The sequence below is a fragment of the Notolabrus celidotus genome, chromosome 4 (genome assembly GCF_009762535.1).
Source record: "Notolabrus celidotus isolate fNotCel1 chromosome 4, fNotCel1.pri, whole genome shotgun sequence".
NCBI lineage: Eukaryota > Metazoa > Chordata > Actinopteri > Labriformes > Labridae > Notolabrus > Notolabrus celidotus.
In genome coordinates this window covers 820,856-840,216 of record NC_048275.1, presented here as the reverse complement: position 1 = coordinate 840,216, position 19,361 = coordinate 820,856, and the positions used below count along the sequence as shown (strand labels likewise).

The 19,361-nt window shown below is 45.4% G+C and overlaps 1 protein-coding gene across 1 annotated transcript in view; it reads right to left on the bottom strand.

The window, feature by feature from the left end:
* Nucleotides 1-19,361, bottom strand: part of micu1 (mitochondrial calcium uptake 1) — a 38,215-nt gene that overhangs the window by 529 nt on the left and 18,325 nt on the right. Inside the window, exons 6-9 of the mRNA XM_034682268.1 lie at nt 15,012-15,023; nt 3,399-3,404; nt 2,271-2,385; nt 360-442 (exon numbers count right to left, since the gene is read on the bottom strand). Coding sequence (XP_034538159.1) covers nt 360-442; nt 2,271-2,385; nt 3,399-3,404; nt 15,012-15,023 — 216 coding nt within the window. The remainder of the gene's footprint in view (nt 1-359; nt 443-2,270; nt 2,386-3,398; nt 3,405-15,011; nt 15,024-19,361) is intronic.

Below are 19,361 nucleotides of genomic sequence, written 5' to 3'. Positions count from 1 at the left end.
GAGAAGGAAGAGAAGAAGAAGAAGAAGAAGAAGAAGAAGAAGAAGAAGAAGAAGAACTCTGAAGCTCTAACATGAATCTAAATTAGGATCCAGATGGACATGATGGTATATTTTAATATCTCAGGCTTTATAAAGGTCCTGGTGTAGATCACAGCAGAGAGGAGATGTCAGCATGCTGCAGAGTAATGCAGGGACTCGTCTTTATTGCCTGTCAGTGTGTGTTACAGGTTACTGTAATGTAATCAGCTGCTCCTGCAGATATTGAAGCACAGTCCTAACGTGTGCTGGCTGTTCTAACCTTGTGTGTCCTTTATTGTTTTTATATTGTGAGGGGTCATTATGTGTGTTTAGAGTCTCACCTGCTCAAACTCCTCCAGATCCACCTCCCCGTCCCCGTTCAGATCGAACATCTTGAAGGCGATCTCAAAGTTCCTCTGGGGAGCTGGACAACATGAGAACAACATGTTAGTGACAGCAGCTGAAGAGTGACTGACTCCTTTATTAAGTGTTTGGTTTTTATTGATTAATACTAAAGTGTTCCACACCTCCTTCACCAGACTCTGAACATTAACCTGTCTGTGAATATGTGTGACAGTGAGGCATGGCAGGGATGCGTGTCTCCTCTCATGTTCTATTCCTGTAGCTGTGTTTAATGGATTGAAGCGAACCATAAGGCGTCCTGGCCCGTCTCCTTAAAAATGACTCGTCCTTGAAAAGTTCCCCCGGAGACTCACCGTATGAAAGGATTATAATAAATGGTGGCTCTAAGCTGGGGATGAAAGTTTACCAGAGTCTGAGCTTCATTTTCATTAACACCAACACTCTGACACATTCAGAGCGGAGCAGGAGAACTGACTCCACTGCAGAGGCTGGATCCATCTCAGACTGACTTTACAGGCTCCATCGAGAGGCAACATGTGGGAGGGAGACTGGAACACACACAAGGCAAGTGTGTGTCTAACATGAGTCTGGTCCTGCTGGAGGTTTCTGCCTGTTAAAGGAAGTTTGTCCTTGCCACTGTAACTTGCTAAATGCTGCAAAGTGCTCTGCTCATGGTGGATTAAGATGAGATCAGAGATTCTGTGAGCAGGTTGTTCCAAAGTCTAGAACTTGGTCTCCTTTAGATTGAAGCCTAGACTTTGGAACAGCCAGAAGGTTCCCACCCGAGGATCTACGGCTGTGGGTCGGCTCGTAGGGTGTTAACAGTTCCTCCCCCTGTCCCCCTTCTTTAACTCTTCCTGTCCCATTAAAGTTACTAACCATAGACCTTTCTGGAGTCCCTGAGCTCCCTTGTCTCGTAGGTTCCTCTGGATCTCTGCTGTAGATTCCTTTTTTGGGGTCTGTTATTCATCCTTTCTTTCTTCCTTTCCTTCCTTCCTTCCTTTCTTCCTTTCTTTCTCTCTTTGTTCTTTCCATGTTTCTTCATCCTTTATGTCTCCTTTTCTTATCCCTTCCTTTCCTTCTATCCTTTCCTTCACCATTTCTTCTCCTCTTTTTCTTTCTTCTGGTCTCCCTCTCTTCTCTCTTTTCTTAGACCTTCCTGGAGTCCCTGAGCTCCCTTGTCTCGTAGGTTCCTCTGGATCTCTGCTGCTGTGGACATGCCAGACTCCAGCTGCTACAACTACTACTATCCGTCTCCCCACTATCATCTCTCTCTCTCTTCATCTCCCTCTATCCCTCTCTCCAACACGGTCTCAGCAGATGTGTGTCTAACATGAGTCTGGTCCTGCTGGAGGTTTCTGCCTGTTAAAGGAAGTTTGTCCTTGCCACTGTAACTTGCTAAATGCTGCAAAGTGCTCTGCTCATGGTGGATTAAGATGAGATCAGACTGAGTCCTGTCTGGAAGATGGGACTGGATCTGATCCGGTCTTGATGTTGGGTCTTTGTTAATAATAGAACATAGAGTACCGGTCTAGACCTGCTCTGTTTGGTTCTTGTGTCCCCTGTGGATTGTTCCCCTGCTTTCTAGTATAAGTGGAACGTGTCGCTCGTTGAGGATCTTTGCGTTGAGGAATGTAATCAGAAGCTGTTTGAGGAACATGTAACTCACTTCCTCTGACCCCGGCCCTGCAGCAGCTGCGGTCTAATGCATCAATAATAAGTATAAATCAATAGAAACTGAAGGTCCTGTTTTGCTGCTGCAGCTCACAGAGAAACATCAATATTCATTTAAATGTGTTTCCTAACCAGAAAAAACTCCTCACAGGAGCTTTAAGTATTTAAGATGAGGGACAGAATGTTGTTTCTGCACAGCTCAGTGATGCACTTACTGGACAGCACAGTGGTGAGGAAGATGTAGTCAGAGAAGGAGATCAGGCCACATTCTCCCAGAGAGTAGAAGATGCTGTCTTCATCTGCGAACTTCTCCCGCTCCTGAGCGATCTTCTGCTCATCCAGGCCGGGACAGAAAGAGAAGGAAGTCTCAATAAAAACACTCCACAGACATGTGAGCCTGTCCTGCATGTGTGTGTGTGTGTGCAAGCAGGTGTGTGTGTGTGTCTCAAACACAGTAATGTACACACACCTTACTTTGCACTAGGGATGGGCAATCATTTTGTAAAAATCAAAGAGTAACTTTGAATATTTTCTCATTTTAAAAGTATAATCTTTCCTTGTTTTTACCGCTGCCTGGTTGTAATACAGTATTCCGACCAGACGGTGGCGACAGAGCGTCTTGAAGCTTTGTGATTACCGCATTAGCAAACAGAAGAAGAAGAATGCTAACTGCATTAAAAAGCAACAGAAGAAGAAAACTTCAGCGACAGTCGCTGCGATTTCCTCAGTTTCTGAATCTCACACCACTTCAAATAATGGTGGAATAGATGTCAATGATTATCAAACAGTATTTTGAATTGATATGCCCACCCCTACTTTGCACACACACATACACACATTGATCTGGGGGCTGAGGATGACGATGGACAAGTCGTTCTATCACAATAAAATCATGCAAATGCTGCATACACATGAAGCCGTACAGGCAGGTGAGAGTGGAGGTGACGGACAGTTAGTCTGAGCTGGCTTTGAGTACGAGACGTCATTCAGGAGGTTGTACTCACAGTGTAAACGTTACATAAAGAGAGGGAAACATCATGAAAGACTGAAGCACAAACACACACTATTGATTAACCATATCTACTGTAACACGACCCAAACATATCGACCAGTAACACAAAGTGACTGCAGCTCTCTCTCTCTCTCACAGGTCACAGGAGAGTCAAGTTAACATGTGTATACTCACAGCATTGCATGAAAACAGAGACTACATCACATGCACACTCAACAGTAAGTTGAAGAACAGTGTCCACCAGACAGTAGACAGAGACAGAGCATGCCTTAACAGGGAGGGGGGGGAGAGGGGAGGGAGGCTGGGCCGCACTGAGCCCGTGTGGAGTTACCTCCGTCTGTAAGAGGTCCAATCAGAGGAGGAAGGAGGACAAATAACCGTTAGAGTGCAGCGTGGCCTCTGCTGTCTTTAGCAGGGCCTTGAACAACAAAAACAAGCATGTGCATTCATGTATTCACACACACACACACACACACACACACACACACACACACACACACAGGAACACACACAGGAACACATCTTGCTCAAAACAAGATAATTGGGGGATTCCACTCAAGCTAAGAATTTAAATATGTGCAGCGTCCGTCTCTGCAGTCTGTGATTAACGTTAGCACGCATGAGCGCTGGCTGCTAACACGAGGATAATCAGGCGGAGCTTTGTGTGTGTGCAGAATAGAACATGATGCATCGTTAGCAACAAGATGATATCACTGTAATCATACTGTCTGTCTCCTTTTCTGTCTTAACAGAGACACTGAATACAAGACGTGGATGTAGCCTGTATGATGTCTGTTTTTAATCCTACTTCAGGAGCCTAAATCGGCCTTTCCGCTATCTCAGTCCTGATTTGAAGGCACCTGAAGGCACCTGAAGGCACCTGAAGGCCCCTGGATGCACCTGAAGGCCCCTGGATGCACCTGAAGGCCACCTGGAGGCACCTGAATGCCCCTGAAGGCCCCTGGATGCACCTGAAGGCCACCTGGAGGCACCTGAAGGCAACCTGAAGGGCACCTGAAGGCATCTGAAGGCACCTGAGGGCACCTGAAAGCCACCTGAAGGCGCCTTAAGGCACCCGAAGGCACCTGAAGGCACCTGGAGGCCACCTGAAGGAACCTGAAGGCACCTGAAGGCACCTGAAGGCACCTGAAAGCCACCTGAAGGCACCTGAAGGTACCTGAAAGCACCTGAGGGCACCTGAAAGCCACCTGAAGGCGCCTTAAGGCACCCGAAGGCACCTGAAGGCACCTGGAGGCCACCTGAAGGAACCTGAAGGCACCTGAAGGCACCTGAAGCCACCTGAAGGCACCTGAAAGCCACCTGAAGGCACCTGAAGGCACCTGAAGCCACCTGAAGGCACCTGAAAGCCACCTGAAGGTACCCAAAGGCACCTGAAGGCACCTGGAGGCCACCTGAAGGAACCTGAAGGCACCTGAAGCCACCTGAAGGCACCTGAAAGCCACCTGAAGGTACCCAAAGGCACCCGAAGGCACCTGAAGGCACCTGGAGGCCACCTGAAGGAACCTGAAGGCACCCGAAGGCACCTGAAGGCCACATGAAGGCACCTGAAGGCACCTGGAGGCCACCTGAAGGAACCTGAAGGCACCTGAAAGCCACCTGAAGGCGCCCAAAGGCAGCCGAAGGCACCTGAAGGCACCTGAAGGCCACCTGAAAGCCACCTGAAGGCGCCCAAAGGCAGCCAAAGGCACATGAAGGCACCTGAAGGCCACCTGAAGGCACCTGAAGGCACCTGAAGGCACTTGAAAGCCACCTGAAGGCGCCCAAAGGCAGCCGAGGGCACATGAAGGCACCTGAAGGCACCTGAAAGCCACCTGAAGGCGCCCAAAGGCAGCCGAAGGCACCTGAAGGCCCCACATCAGGACGGCATGGTGGACAGGTATCACCAGGTCTCTTCGACGACCCTGCTTTATCAGTTAGTTTACTCTGAATGGGATCAGTTTACAAACATTATTCTGTATCAAGGAAAAGGAAAATTTAAGGGATGTAAAGCCCATCTGGGAAAATGTTTTCAGGTCAAGGTGAGTTGAAAGTTTGCTCCATTTCTCAAAGGGATAAGGTCTTGCTTGCTTTACTATGGATCCATAAGAAAGACCTGTAGAAGTGTACATATTGTATATATCTGTAACATTTGCTGTAAAAAAGCTAAAGGCTACATCCACTTCTCAAACCCAGTTCAGGATTTTCCTCTGATTGTCACTGAGAGGAAACTGCAAATCAAAGCTAGTCCCATATCCTTTGTTTTTGAAGAACATGGACTCCATTAAAGTCTAAAACTTGGTGGCATCCCCCTTTAAAAAAACAGCATAACACAACAAGATCCTTTAACATTTTATCCCCATGGACCGACTCCCTCCTCGTTCAGACACAGACTAACGGCTGCGTGGACGATGAGTCTAATCTTAATCTCAGTCCCAAATCAGAGTCCATCTTGACTCGTGCATGACAATGATTCAAATATAGAAACTAGTGGTTTCTAATGTCACATTTATCTTTGATGAAATCTACATTTACAGTATGAGGGGAGAAGGGAGTGGGAGAGAGAGGGGAGGTAAGAGAGAAGAGTTATTTTTGGAACAAAGGAGAAAGAGACGTAGCACAAATTCACCCTCAGTCCTTAAGAGTGGAGCATTTTCAGGTGTTTGCATTAATGTAAGTGTAAGAGGACACCAGAAAGAGAAGAGTCTGCAGAGTTATACAGAAGAAAGAGATGGAAGAAGAGAGCTGGATGGAGTAAGAGAGGTTGGTATTGGCTCCCAAGAGTGAGACACTGGACTTGAGCTGATCCAGAGTCGTAACGCCAGTCCACAAAACAGAGCAGTGTGTACACCACAATGGGCTGAGCACACACACACTCCTGCCCACACTCTCTGCCAGATACACAACTGCACACATGAGAGCCATAACCACACTGTGCCTCATTATAATGATCAGAGCCCAGGCACAGAGCACATTAGGCGTAATAAGTCACTGTTTTCAGCGGCCTGAGTCAAGGTCAAAAACGCCCCGCAGAAGCGCCACAGTGACATTCAAGCCAAGACATCCAACCCTAACATCCAGAGAGGGGAACCAGAGAGCTGATAAAGACGGCTTTATGTGTGCATACGACTCATAACCACAGAAAACACAGCTTTCAGCAGCCTGTGTGTCAGTCTGAGGGAAATATAACTCCTCCAGTGTGCTCAGCTCACAATGGATCTGTCACTCTCCTGCTTCTGCTCACAAAACAATACGCTATCACACACTACATCTCTGCAACAACAGCATGATGCAACGCCGTGCACACTCAGAGCAGACCGGGAGGTAGAACAGCAGCGTGTGTATCAAGCTGTGCTGTTGGTTTCAATGTGGATTTAAAGCATCTTCTGTGGATTTTCTGGCTCTGCTTTGAGATTATGTCCCATCTTTGGGCTTTATCCTCCATCTTTCAGTCACTGGAAGAAGCAACAGCTTCATACTGAAGCTGTGCAGTACTTGGTGTTGCAGCAGCAAGGCATGCAACGGCAAATCTCTGCTTCAAGATCCTTAAATGAAGTGTCATCACCCTTTAATTTGTCCATATGTTGTCGTGTTAGAAATGCAAATTCAATGGACTTCATTGGAGTTGAAGGTGATGCATCAACAACCAATATCTTAGATAAGGTGCACAAAAGATGGTGGCTGTAATGGAAATGCCCCAACTAACTTCCAACTACTCAATTAAGCAGTTGAGGCAGTTACAACATGGCAACCTGTCAATCAAATCCTATGCATGGGCCTTTACATCATCCAAATGTGTTATTTTAATGTGGGCTTTAACAGGGTTTCCTTATCTTTTGGAACAAGCCTCAAATGGACACTTCAGGTACTGCAGTCAGTTCTTTTAAAGAGGGGGTGTTATGCTTTCTTATATTTCAAACATAGATATAAAGAGACGATGTTGGAAGTCCAGACTACACATGTGCACATGGTTTGCACATGTTGTAGTAGTCCATGAATTTGTGTGTAAACTGATTTGAGCGCTGTTTGGAAGCCGATTGTCGGCGGGTGCCATATTGGACATCCTGAAGTCAACCTAACTTAGTCTGAGCTAGTGTGAGGTAAAGAGGCGGGCCTTAAGCCTACAGGGTGCCCGCCTGTCAATCAAGTCAGCCATGCCCTTATTTGGGCAAAACTCATAAGTTTAATATCTTCAAACATAATGGGTTATAAAAAAGTGACCCCTGATAGAGAAATGAGCTACTCAGATCTGAACTGTTTTCTGAACCAGGCTGTAAACATGTTTATTTCTGCTGTAAAGATCAGCTCTTTGAATGGGTGTGTATGTGGTTTCCTGTTTTCTGCAGCCAGCCTCTAGTGGACGCTCCATGAACTGCAGTTTATAACACTTCTGCATGGGATTCATATTTGAAGACTGGAGGATGCGGCTTGGGCACACACAGGTAACACGGAAGGAAACCGTCTGCCCATAGCTCCGCCCCCGACAGGCTTCTGGAGGGCTAGCCAATCAGAGGAAAGGGGGCCTTAAAGAGACAGTAGCTAAAACAAAGCGTTTCACACAGAGGCTGAAATAAGGGTTTTTAAAACACCAGTGTGAGAAAATGTGTATTTTTTAAAGCTGTAAATCATGTAATGTTACAACACATATACCAGAGGGGCCGCTGAAGCCTGAAAAAGAGCATGATACCCCCTCTTTAAGGTTAACGTTCTTTTAAATCAAACTCTAAAAAGCCTTTAGGAGTAGATTCAAAGTTGTAACACTGTAAACTGTGCTGAAGTCTGTATTGCAGTGTGTCATTCAGTGTGCTCTTCAGGTGCTGCTCTCACACTCAGTGCAGCAGATGATTGAGCTCACCTGAATCCACTTACCAATCAAGGCCAGACTCCACAGAGCCGGAGAGAAGAGCCGGCATGCTGTGAGACTGATGTCAAAGTGCACTTCTGCTAACTCTGTGTTGGAAGCAGGGTGTCTTTTCTCTTGTCTTCTCTTTGTGTTGGTCAACAGTTATTGGACATATTGATCTGTGTTCTCTTCTTTGTTGGTTCTTGTTTTGAGTTAGGAAAATTAATTTAGCCCTAGTTTCTCAATAGCTTACTTAATTTAGCTTTCACTTCTCCCTGAGTTTTATTGAACTGTTACTCCCTTCTTCCCCTAGCTATTTCCAGGAAACATAAAGGGGGTGAAACTTTTGAAAGGCACTGTATATAATTCAGATGAAAAGCTCCACCTGCTAGAGATACCTATTAGCTGACTTATTTCCCTTGACAGCCATTGTCTCTGTGTCTTATCAGTGTATTATTCCTGCAGTTTTGAATGATCATCCCTGAGGACGTTGTGTATATAAAACATGCTGCAGCAGTCACTAAAAGGATCTGAACTACAATGGAGTGGGTTTTTAACCCTCTTAGTAAACTTCTCCCGCTGCACTGATCTATTAAAGACTGTAATCTTAATTGCTGCAGCACTCAAGTTAATTAGCAGCTAACTCCTCGCCCGACAGCGTGCTCGTCTGTTGATCACTGTCAACTTTCCCCGAGTATCTGAGCACACATCTCTGAATCTCTGCCCTGAGCCCGCTCATGTGTTCATACATGTCTGTGTGTCAGCTGCACGACGCCCAGTTCCCCTAACCCTGTCCAGATGAAGGACTGAGCGGACCAACTAGCCTGTGAGCTGATGCAGAAACGCAGTGCTGACAGAGCTGCTGGCAGTCAAACTCACGGCTGTCATATACACACACAGCCGGGGTGAAGGGTTCAGTGAAGGCTAATCTCTCTGGTGAACCGGGCTGGAGAGCAGCCCCGATAGCTGCCCCGGCCAAAATTTCAACTAGTCCAATCTTTGAAAACAAACCGGGCTCACAGGAGTTCAGCACGGCCGGAGGCTCGCATGCAAAGAGGCTGAATCTCTTTCCTCTCATTTCACATGAGTGGGGAGGAAACACTTTCTAAGCACATTATGATTAAAAACCTGTGTTTCTGCAGCAGGCCTCTAGTGGACGCTCCATGAACTGCAGTTTTTAGCACTTCCACATTGGACTCATATTTTTATACTGTAAGTTGCTGCTTGATTAAAAAAAGCTCTAATAAGTAAATGATTAAATAAAGCTATGACCCGTCCGTTCTCTACAAGCTGTCTGCTTGGTATTCACTCTGCTCTCTCAGCACTCTGTGTGGCCATGCAGTTGGCCTAGGACACTGAATGCAGCACAGACTTGGCCCCGTCTGACACCACTGTACAGACTGCAGTGCTTTGAAACTGATTAGATCTGTGAGCCGGTCCAACACTGCAGCTGCAGACACCCGATAACAGCGTGTGGATGATGAAAGGACCGAACACAAGAAGTATAGTCTGAGCTTTAAAATATGACTCGTTAAAACACACAGTGTTGTTCCTCAGGTCTCCTCTGACCACAGCAGAGAGGTGAGGTAAGGAGACCTGCAGCAGGAGATGAAAAGCTCCTACTACAAAGAAAGGAACCCTGCCCTACTCTTCATCTATACATTGATGTGTGTTGGGGTGATGTCTGTCCCTCAGCCTCCTCTCATCTTCTGTCCTGCTGGGTCTCAGAGGACCTCGGTACACCGGAGCACTACTACACCACCGAGGAATTTTAAAAGAGAGAGAGAGAGAGAGACTTGTGTAGTGTGACAGACGGACTGTGCTGAGTGTGTGCAAGAGAGGGGGAAGGGCGTCCAGACAAATGCATTAAAAATGGATCAGTACCTCCATGCCGCTCCGTGTGATGTGGTCGCCCCGAGGTTACCCTCACTTTGGCGGGCACAGAGAAGACGTGAGTTTCAGGGGGAAGGGAATTGAGAATGAGCGGCTTTGGGGGGGAAAGTCAGGCCGGGTCTGAGCCTGACATTTCTGAATGGTGGCTGGAAGCTCTTTCAGTGTGTAGCTGAGGTCGCTTTGTGCTGCGACACACACAGCTATGGAACAGTGAAGACGCAAAGGGAACCTCAGGCTGACTTCATACTCTACCTTTAATACTTTAAACTCATGCAGTGCCTTTCAGAAGACTACCCCACATTGTACCCCGTAACACCTGGAAGTGAATCACACTGATTCAGGCTTTTAACTCACATGAAGACAATGAATGCATCTGAGCTTAGTCATGGGTTTAAGGTTTAAAGTTGCTAAGCATCGTTGGAGTGTGTGCTTGTTGCAGCAGCTCTCTCTTGGTTGTTCTTCTATCTGTTTAGTTCTCTTTGTATTTGGAGGCTGTCAGGACTTTTAAGGACTCATTTGTTGGACATAGACACCAAACTGACTACGTCTGCAGGGGTGTTTTAACTGTTTCTGTTCCTGTGTGTGTCCAGAGATCCTGCGTGTATCCATGGTAACATTGTTTACATATAAGATCAGCTGTTAGCAGCCCGTAGCATGTCAATGCTAAATGATGCTAGGCCCGATGTTCCCTGTGAGCTGAGGAGAAGGAGGCGAGGACGACGTGCTGGTACTGAGGTGCAAGCTAAGAAAAGACCACATGGACCTGTCCTTCCACCCACCGTTATGGGGACTGTAAGATCTATCTATGATAAGGTGGACCAGCTAACCCAGCACCAGAGTAGCATCATGCTAACAGAGCTAACACCGGACATGAACGCCACATTGGAAGGATTTCACCTGCTGTGGGCGGACAGGATACAGGAGAGCCAGACTGAACTAACTGGGGAAGAAGTCCAGCTCAGTCCTGGACCCTGTGGAGGTGGTGGCTGACAGGAGGATTATGACCAAGCTGTCGTCTCTGATGGACATTTCTTTCCTATATATATTCTTGTTAAATTCTTGTTCTGTACACCTTCTTGTTTGCTGCTGGAACTCCATGAAGTTCCCCATTGTGGGACGAATAAAGGAGGATCTTATCTGATCTTAACAGAATGATCTAGGGATGTAAACATCGAGTGTGGATTCATTGATTGTTAAGAACTTACTTGAACACATTTCTTTGTTTTGATTTTCTAACACGGTGAACAAACATCATGTGGTCTCATATTTGGTTCAGCTCTCAGGGAGGTGTTTGAAGTTTAAAGCATGTTTCAGAATCAGCTGACTGAAGGTGTTGACGCTCAGCTGAGTGACAGGTCTCCACGAGCGCTTTGTTTCTCCACCACCGGACTGATCATGACCTGGTCTCACTCCCGGCTGACACCTGACCGCGTTCACAGGATTATTTTACTCAATAAGAACATGTAGACAGAAAACTGGACTCTGTGAGTCTGAAACATGTTTCTGTTCAGTTCCCTTGTTGAAGTCTGAGCCTTCCCTTTTATGACTGTGTCTGCAGAGATTATGAGCCTGCTCCACACGTTGATATTCAGCGTGTTTAACATTTTGAACACCTCAATACGATCTGTTGATATTCAATACTGTCAGTTACATGCATTGTGTCAGGAAGGAAAATTTGATTCAGGGGAAAAATGAATTTGGGATTGTTTTTGACATGGAAAACATTTCCAAACATCCATCACTGAAAATACTTGAAATTTAAATCCCTAGAACAAACTAAAACCTTTTTGTTTTTCTCACATCAAAATAATAGAATAGTTTGTGCTAGCTCATGATGAATAAGCCCAATAAAATATTTAGAATTTCCATCTGAAGCATGACAACACATGGAAAAGTCTAAGGAGGTGATAGTGATGCAGAATCCCTCTTTACCCTCAGAGCAAACTGCTTCAGTCTGCAGGTGTGCAGCAGTGTGAGGATGCAGAAAGCAGTAACCTATTAGCTCTCCACCTCAGCTCTCAGGGGGAGCTGCAGAGCAGGTGTACTGTTAATAACTCATAATTATTATGGGAGTAAAAATCCGAATAATGCACCCTGATGTGGAACGCTTAATAAACAAGTTTGTGGCGTTGAGGAACAGCAGCTGCCTCTCAAGAGGAGGGAGGGATGAGAATTAGCTGACCAGGTGTACCGACAAGCCAACCTCCATTACTATGGATTAGGAGAGGAGGGAATGAAGAGAGTGTGAGGCTGGGTAAGATTTAAGAGAGGGCATGAAGTGAAAGAGATGATAGAGGAATAGATTTGACAGTCTGAACAGCGATCACCGGGAGCTTCCTGTGAAATAAGAAAGAGGGAACATGACAACAGTCGGTGTGACAAGAGGCTCGGTCAGAGCAGCCCCCCTCTGCTCTCCCTCTGAGTGACAGGTGTCCACACTCACAGCTCACGCCTCTGTCACTGTGGCTTCACACACAGCATGGAGGAACACATACATTTCAAGAGTAAAATACAGGTCCTGCCTTTCATGTCTCTAAACCATGCTCTACAGAAATCATGCAGACAACCCAGAGGATGGATTTGTGCAGGTTATATAAATCAAGCACATCAACACAGCCTTGATGTTAGCTAAGAGAGCCATTTCCCGGTATCCCCCCCCTCCTGTGATGCCACCATGCGCAGAGAGGGGGCGCCACCACCAGCTACTTCCTCCGTGAGACACAGGCAACAGAGCAGGGCATGCTGGGGGAAAAGGCTAGAGTGCCAAAGCATGTGGAAAGCTCGAGCTGACATTTCTGAGAAGAGATGACAGGAGGAGGAGAGAAGGTGTTTTTAAAGCCGGACAGCGGGAGTGCAGGGGAACAGCAAGACTAAGATCAAAACAAGATCCGGTTCTCTTTTGCATCTCAGCTTCGCAAGACCTGACGTCCTCCTGAGAAAGTGACTGTACATGCCTGTGAGCTTTACTTTGGGGGCGCTGACTGCTGAGTGAATTATGTAGCAGTGCTGCAGTGTTTAATAACCCCTGTAAAGTCCTCACTTTCAATAATTCAGCAGCGCAGGCATAACACACAGCTGTCTCCAGAGCTGCACAAAAGGACCCTGGGAGGTCATCGGCACAATACTCGACAACAATACGCAGCTTGAGTTCGCCAATTTGATCCGTGCACACACACTCGATAGGGTGTGTGTGCACGGATCCTGTTTCTGACACTCCCTGTCATTATTAGATCGACGGGTTGTAACCTGCCCTTTGCTACGCTCGGCTTATCCTCACATGGTCCTGACTGACAGACGCATTCAGAGCTGCAGAAAGGACAAATCATTCAGGAGATAAAACCAGCAGGTCAGGGCTCATTCATAAATGTGTGTCATAACTTTTTTAAACTGTGCAGTGTTTCCTCTGAGTGTGTTTGTGTTTGTATCAGGAGCACCTACAGGCACTGAAAGAAGCTATCCATCTTTAAACCTTCTTTAAAAACGGTTGATGAGAGTGAGAGTAAAATATAAGTACTGTATATTAAATTACTGTCAGGGCTTGTGTCCACAGAGCCTGCCTCACTTTCTGTTTTCAGAGTGCTTCATGTTTTAACGGTCACGCCGAGAGCTTCTAGATAAAAACACCAAATTAAGACTCTTCTAGTGTCGCTGTCGTCTCTCTTTTTTAGGCAACCAATCATGCAAAGTGCAGCTTCTCACTCTGGGAACCAAGAGAACGGAGGGGAAGCTCACCCTGGCTGTGTCTGGAGCACAAAAAGATGGATGACATGATATGACCTTTCTCCAAAAATGAAGCCAAAACACCTTGAACACTCTTGTAACTTGTTGCAGTAAAAGCCGTAAAGCCTGCGTCCTCCATGTTAACAGATGGGACATGGGTCAAACTAGGAAATCAATTACATGTCACATCAATATTTTACAGACATTGCTTCTGTCACTAAACTCAGTTTTCCTCAGGCTGATTCATGCCCATCAGTTTAGTTTCACTTCCTTATCTGCTGCTATGCAGAACGGTCGAATGCTATGATTGACAGCTCTGTGGCTCCTGCAGCGTTCTGCACTAAATAGGCAGAGTAGAGGAGGAATGGTGAGAGAAAACACACCTGCTCTTTGATGTTTTATCAGTGACTGAGCAGCTAGCAGAAAGAAAGGGACGTCAGTCCTGCAGCTCTACCAGCCAGGTCGCTTCTGTGCATGCTTTGGCTGCACCACGCCTCATGTAAGCACTTATAAAGGTCATCTTTTGGCTTCACATCACGTCTATTCTATGCACAGTAAGGGGTTAAAGGCTCCACCTCTGTGCAATAAGAGTATAGGTGGAGAAGTGTCATCCATCCTTGAGTAGTTCGCAGCTGCACGATATGCAGACATGATCAGGATGGAGGTGTGTTTGTGGTTACAGAAGGACCTGACACAGCACCCTCTAACTACAGTTCTTGGTTTGCAGATATTTAATGCATCCTAACTCTCCTTTCTCTGTGGCTGTCAGGCTGTGAAATGACAGCTTATTAAACTCGTCCACACAAACAACGAGAGGCGATGACTTCTGGTTTGTGCAGAACTTCAAATGACACTTCTCTGACAGAAGGAAACTGGATGTGGACACTCAGTGGACACTCAGTGGACGCTCTGTGGACACAGGCCCTTGGGTTATCTGCAGCTTAATGTACTCTTGCTCTGTGTTAAAGCAGCCTGTCAGAGGCCAGTGTATCCTCTGACTGTGATATAATAGAGACTTAGTGATATCCTGCTTCCTTCATGTTTGACTCGCCTCACCACGCCTACAGAACTTCTACCCTGCAGGAGAAACGCTACGTGTGATTCAAAGTTTTATCTCCTGGATATTGACATCTTGTTAGAAAATGTCCACTTTAATGCACATTTTGGATGATGTCCTATCTTCATGGTCATAAACTTAATGGAGGTCGTGACTCTGGTTTCAAACTTGCAGCTGAAGCTGAGATGAATTCAGTAAAGCACTTTTTAAGCTGTTCTCCTGGACTAACAGCAGAGAAAAGGCTGAGCCCTCCAGATTAACACAGAGGAGGGAGAGAGAGAGAGAGAGAGAGAGAGAGAGAGCTATAGAGAGAGAGAAGAAACCAGAAAGGCATAAGAGGAGGAAGAACACGTGAGAAGAAGGGAGCAGGTAGTGACTACTTAGTGCATTTTTTCATTCAGGTGCACACATGCTGCTCGGCACACACCCCATACCTGCCAGAAGTCCTGCAGAGAGGGAGGGGCAGAACGGGGAGGAGATGAGGACGGAGGGAGGGAGGGAGACAGAAGAGGAGGAGGAGGAGGGGGGGCAGGGAGTGTGTGGGTGGAGAATGGGGATCAGTAGATGGAGGGATGATTGGGGGGAGGAGACAGAGAACAATTAGGGATTTTTTTGGGTGTTTTTTTTTTGGAGATGGGTCGTTGAGGATGACAGTTATTCACCAGGAAGGGAAGAGAGAGAAAATGGAGGGATTACTTGTTATGCCAATGAGAGAGGACGGCTGATAAGAGCACCAGACAACAATCAACAGTAAACAACATCAAGTCACATCAACGTGAGAGGACGGCAGCTTGAAAGCGCGCCCACGTGGTTAGGAGAGGAGAAGGAAACATGAAGAGGAAGCAGGAACAGGAACAGGTGCAGTGAAACCATCCCCGCTGAATGAGTGAAGCTACCCTGAACTCAAACACTTCTGGACATAACTCACTAAATGTGGCACGGATCATGGATCCTCACGTCTGGGTATTCTAGGAGGCCGTTTGTGCCTCAAGGTCCAAACATTCCCTGATGCAGAATGGATCTGCACTGATGCATGAGCGTAAACAAGCTGTTTTTTAAAGGATGGCGAACTCTGCACCATCATATCAGTAGAGTATATTATGACCTATCTTATAGACTTATAAAGGGACAGACTACAGGACAGGAATGGGTTGGTACTTGTTCTTTGTAAGACTTAAAAATTGATTAAAATCCATGAGATGAACACAGCCTTCAATCTCTGTGTTTCTGCATGTCATTGCAACTCTAATGTCTGCAAGTGAGCAGCAAGATAGAGACGTAGCAGCAGGAAGAATGCTTTAATTTGAAGCTTTCTTCATATTTCATCTGTATAATATTTAGAAACTAGAGCAGGGGATCCTAAACTTTCAGCCCACGGCCCCCAAAAATATATGTATAGAGAGACGTAGTACCGTTTGCATCCTTTCAAAATAAAAGCATGTTTTCTTATCCATATTGGGAATTTAGCAACTTAGGCACAAGGCATTAATAAAAGGCAAAATAAAAGCCTCATAAATAATAGTTTCCTGAGGCGCTCTCTTCTCTAAAGCTTGAACATAAACTGAGTTACTTATACACTTTAAAAAATCTGATCCTGAACCAGCATTGTGATTCATATCCTGAGTCACAGCCCTGAGGATGGGTCTGCAGCTCTGCCATCTTTGTATCTAAATGTTTGACATGACTAAGTGTTGTTTTGTGTTTCCCTGTGAGTCTTTGTTGTAGTTTGTTAGTTGTGTTTTATTCCCTTTTCACCAGCTTCAATAAATCCTCACTTGACCGTCTGGACGCTGCTGCATGACTTGTTACTTAGTTAATGATCAAGCTCCTGTGTCTACATCCGATCTGCTCCATCTTTCCATCCTCTGTGGATCCCTCAGGTCTGCTGACCCGGGCGTATTTGCTGCAAACAAGAGGGGCGACCGAGTCTTTGAACTTGTGTCTCCAGCTTTGAGGAACTCCCTTCCTGAGTAAATACGCCGCACTGACGCTTTTAAAAAGCAGCTTAAGACTCGTCTGTTTGAAGTGGCGTTCCACCATCTGATGTAACCTCATACTGATGCTTGTTATCTGTATTATTATGACTTTATTTCAGACTCTTCCTCATGTTATCATTGTTTCTATAAGGATATTTAGTGACTCACTTTATGAAACGCTCTGTGAAAGCTGCTACACTAAATTAACTCTTCTTCTCTGTGTCTCTGTAGTTTGTTAACATCTATATATGGCGTGCTTTGTTTGCATACACACTGAGGCTGGATTAATGTGAGCTGCAGGGGGCAGAGGTAGTGAGAGGTGTACAGCACAAAGACAGTTTTAGCCTCTTCGCCACAGCCAAACAGTTTGTATGTAACAAATCTCTCAGTGGGGTTTCTTCTATTTCTAAATAAACAATGTGAGGCGTGACACAGAGCGCTTTAAAGAGTGCTCTTATGTTACTCTCACACAATACTGTACACCCCTCTGCCACTGACCTTCATGGCATTTTACTACCCAACCCCCAGCTGAAGCACTCCCTTTGTACTCCAACACACCCTCCATCAACTTCATGATTTACACGCTGCGCTCGCCTCGTCCATTTCATCAAAGTCTACGCAGTTTTAAGTTTCAGGAGAACTACATCTCATGGCTTCTTGGAAGGTTTAATATAATAGTTTATTCCTCCTTCTAGATAGGGGGGGGGAGGGGGGAGGAGGCATTAACCCAAGGAGGAGAGGGCATGTGTTTCCTGGCAAGAGTCAGAGAGGGAGGGGAGGCTGTGAGGGCCATGGCAGGAAAATCTCTGGGGACAACCAAAGCTAAAAACAGAATCAGAGAAATCATGCGTTCTGAAATTTGCCTGTCAAATGAAAGAGCACGAGGCTGAGAGATATGAACATTTACATGAGCAGATGAGCTGTGTGCAGGGTGTTACATTTCAGTTTGACTCAGAGCTGTAGTCTTGATTAATGTAAAGCACACACTCTTTGGTTTAGATGCTTTGGAAGCGGTCTTGCACGCTACTTCAAACCCCAGACCTGACCTCAGAGGACAGAGGGCTCCAGATTGAGGTCATACAGCATGTTTAGCACCTCTTGGATTTTGTTACACCCTCGTCCTCAGTTCCTCTAAGTTTAAAGATTATTTTCTTTCTCTGTCTTCAAATAATTCCTCAGACTTTGACAGTTTGAAGGTCTTTTATGAGTTTTTGGTTGAGTTAATTTGCCCCCTGAGGCTTCCCAGCAGCAGCAGGAGATCCTCTTTGGTTCTTTTAAAAAAGAAGAAGGAACTTTTGGTGTAAACACGGCGTTCTCCTCTCCTGGATTTATAAAAAAGGGGAAGTTGTGACAAAGCTCTCTCTCTCTCTGTGTTTCATCCCACTACAGCGTGGAGACGGGGTACAGAGCCGGGGGGCTGATGGTTCCTGTAATGAGGTTAGAAACTACAATCACCGCCTAACTGATGATTAGCTTATACTAAATGAATAAATGAATGAGGCTGGTTGGCCACTGGGTGTGAGGGACGCTCCCTGGGATCAGCAGGAGGGCAGTAATGGTCACGAATCGATATCATGGAAAGCAGTAATGAGAATAATGATGTTGGTGATTTATATTAATGGCGTCTTTTTTCCTGACTGGGAAAAGGGAAATGTTTGGCGCAGAGACCGGCTCCCTGTACAAAGACCCCCTGCTGGTGTGGTTTTTACACCGGTCTGTTCTGAGCGTGTTGATCTCATTGATTAATTGAGCTTTAACTAACTGAGTGATGATGGCAGACAGTTTTAGTATCCCTTTATAGGTTGGAAACACACTTCCTTAACCCCTTATTATTAAACCTTGTATTTGTTTTAGTTGTGTTAACTCTGATGTGATATTAATATGAGTTAAAAGCTTTGAGAGCAGACAGTAAAGCAGGAGTGAAAACAAAGAGCAAATAAAAAGCATTGATTTTAAAGGATGTGGTTAGTGAACACAACATGATTTCACTTAGACACACAGGAGAACACATTTCAAATATTCACAGTGGATTGAAGTTCAGACATTTCTCTTATACAACATGTAAAGCTCCATGTGACAGTAATGTGTGCACAGAAATAACATTAACAACAAATCAAAGAATCAAATCAAGCAAAGACGTTTCCTTAATGTCCCCTCATGTTAATGTCCTGTATCAGGACGCTGTGAGAGTTTGGTAATCCTCATGACTTTGAGTTGTCACCTTGATTCAGCTCAGAAGATAAAATGAAAGCTGCAGTGCTCCTCTTTAGATTTCATTTTGTAGTTATGAATTTAATATCAAATTCAAAAGGACCAAGGTTCAGCAAAATACACATCTAGAATAAACTAGAGAAGCTATTGCATAACATTTTCAAGTAATTCTTCTTTTTATTTCATTAACAGTTCTGAAACTTCAGCGCTGATTTAAGGGCGTACTTGTTCTCTTAAGAGCCGGAGTGTTAATTCCTTTGCATATTTAAAATCCCAGGCTGCAACAGATAAAAAAACCTCTCTGCATTCGAGGAGTTATGAAGCCTCCTTCTGCAGTGCAGAGGTTATTTGTTTTATTTTCTACTGTATGGAAAGAAAAAGAGATCAGAACACTTTGTTTCTGTTTTACAAAGAGGGGAGTTTTTCTTGAAACTACTTTCTCCTGAAGACCTGGATGTGTCAGCCGGACTGATTCTGTGGAGCAGCAGGGTGGCAGGAATAAAGCTTCAGAGAATAATGTTTCCTAAACTACATTTTCAGCCTTTTAAGGTACAAAAGTGTTTCTTTATGTCACCTCCATTGTTTTAGATAAGCTGC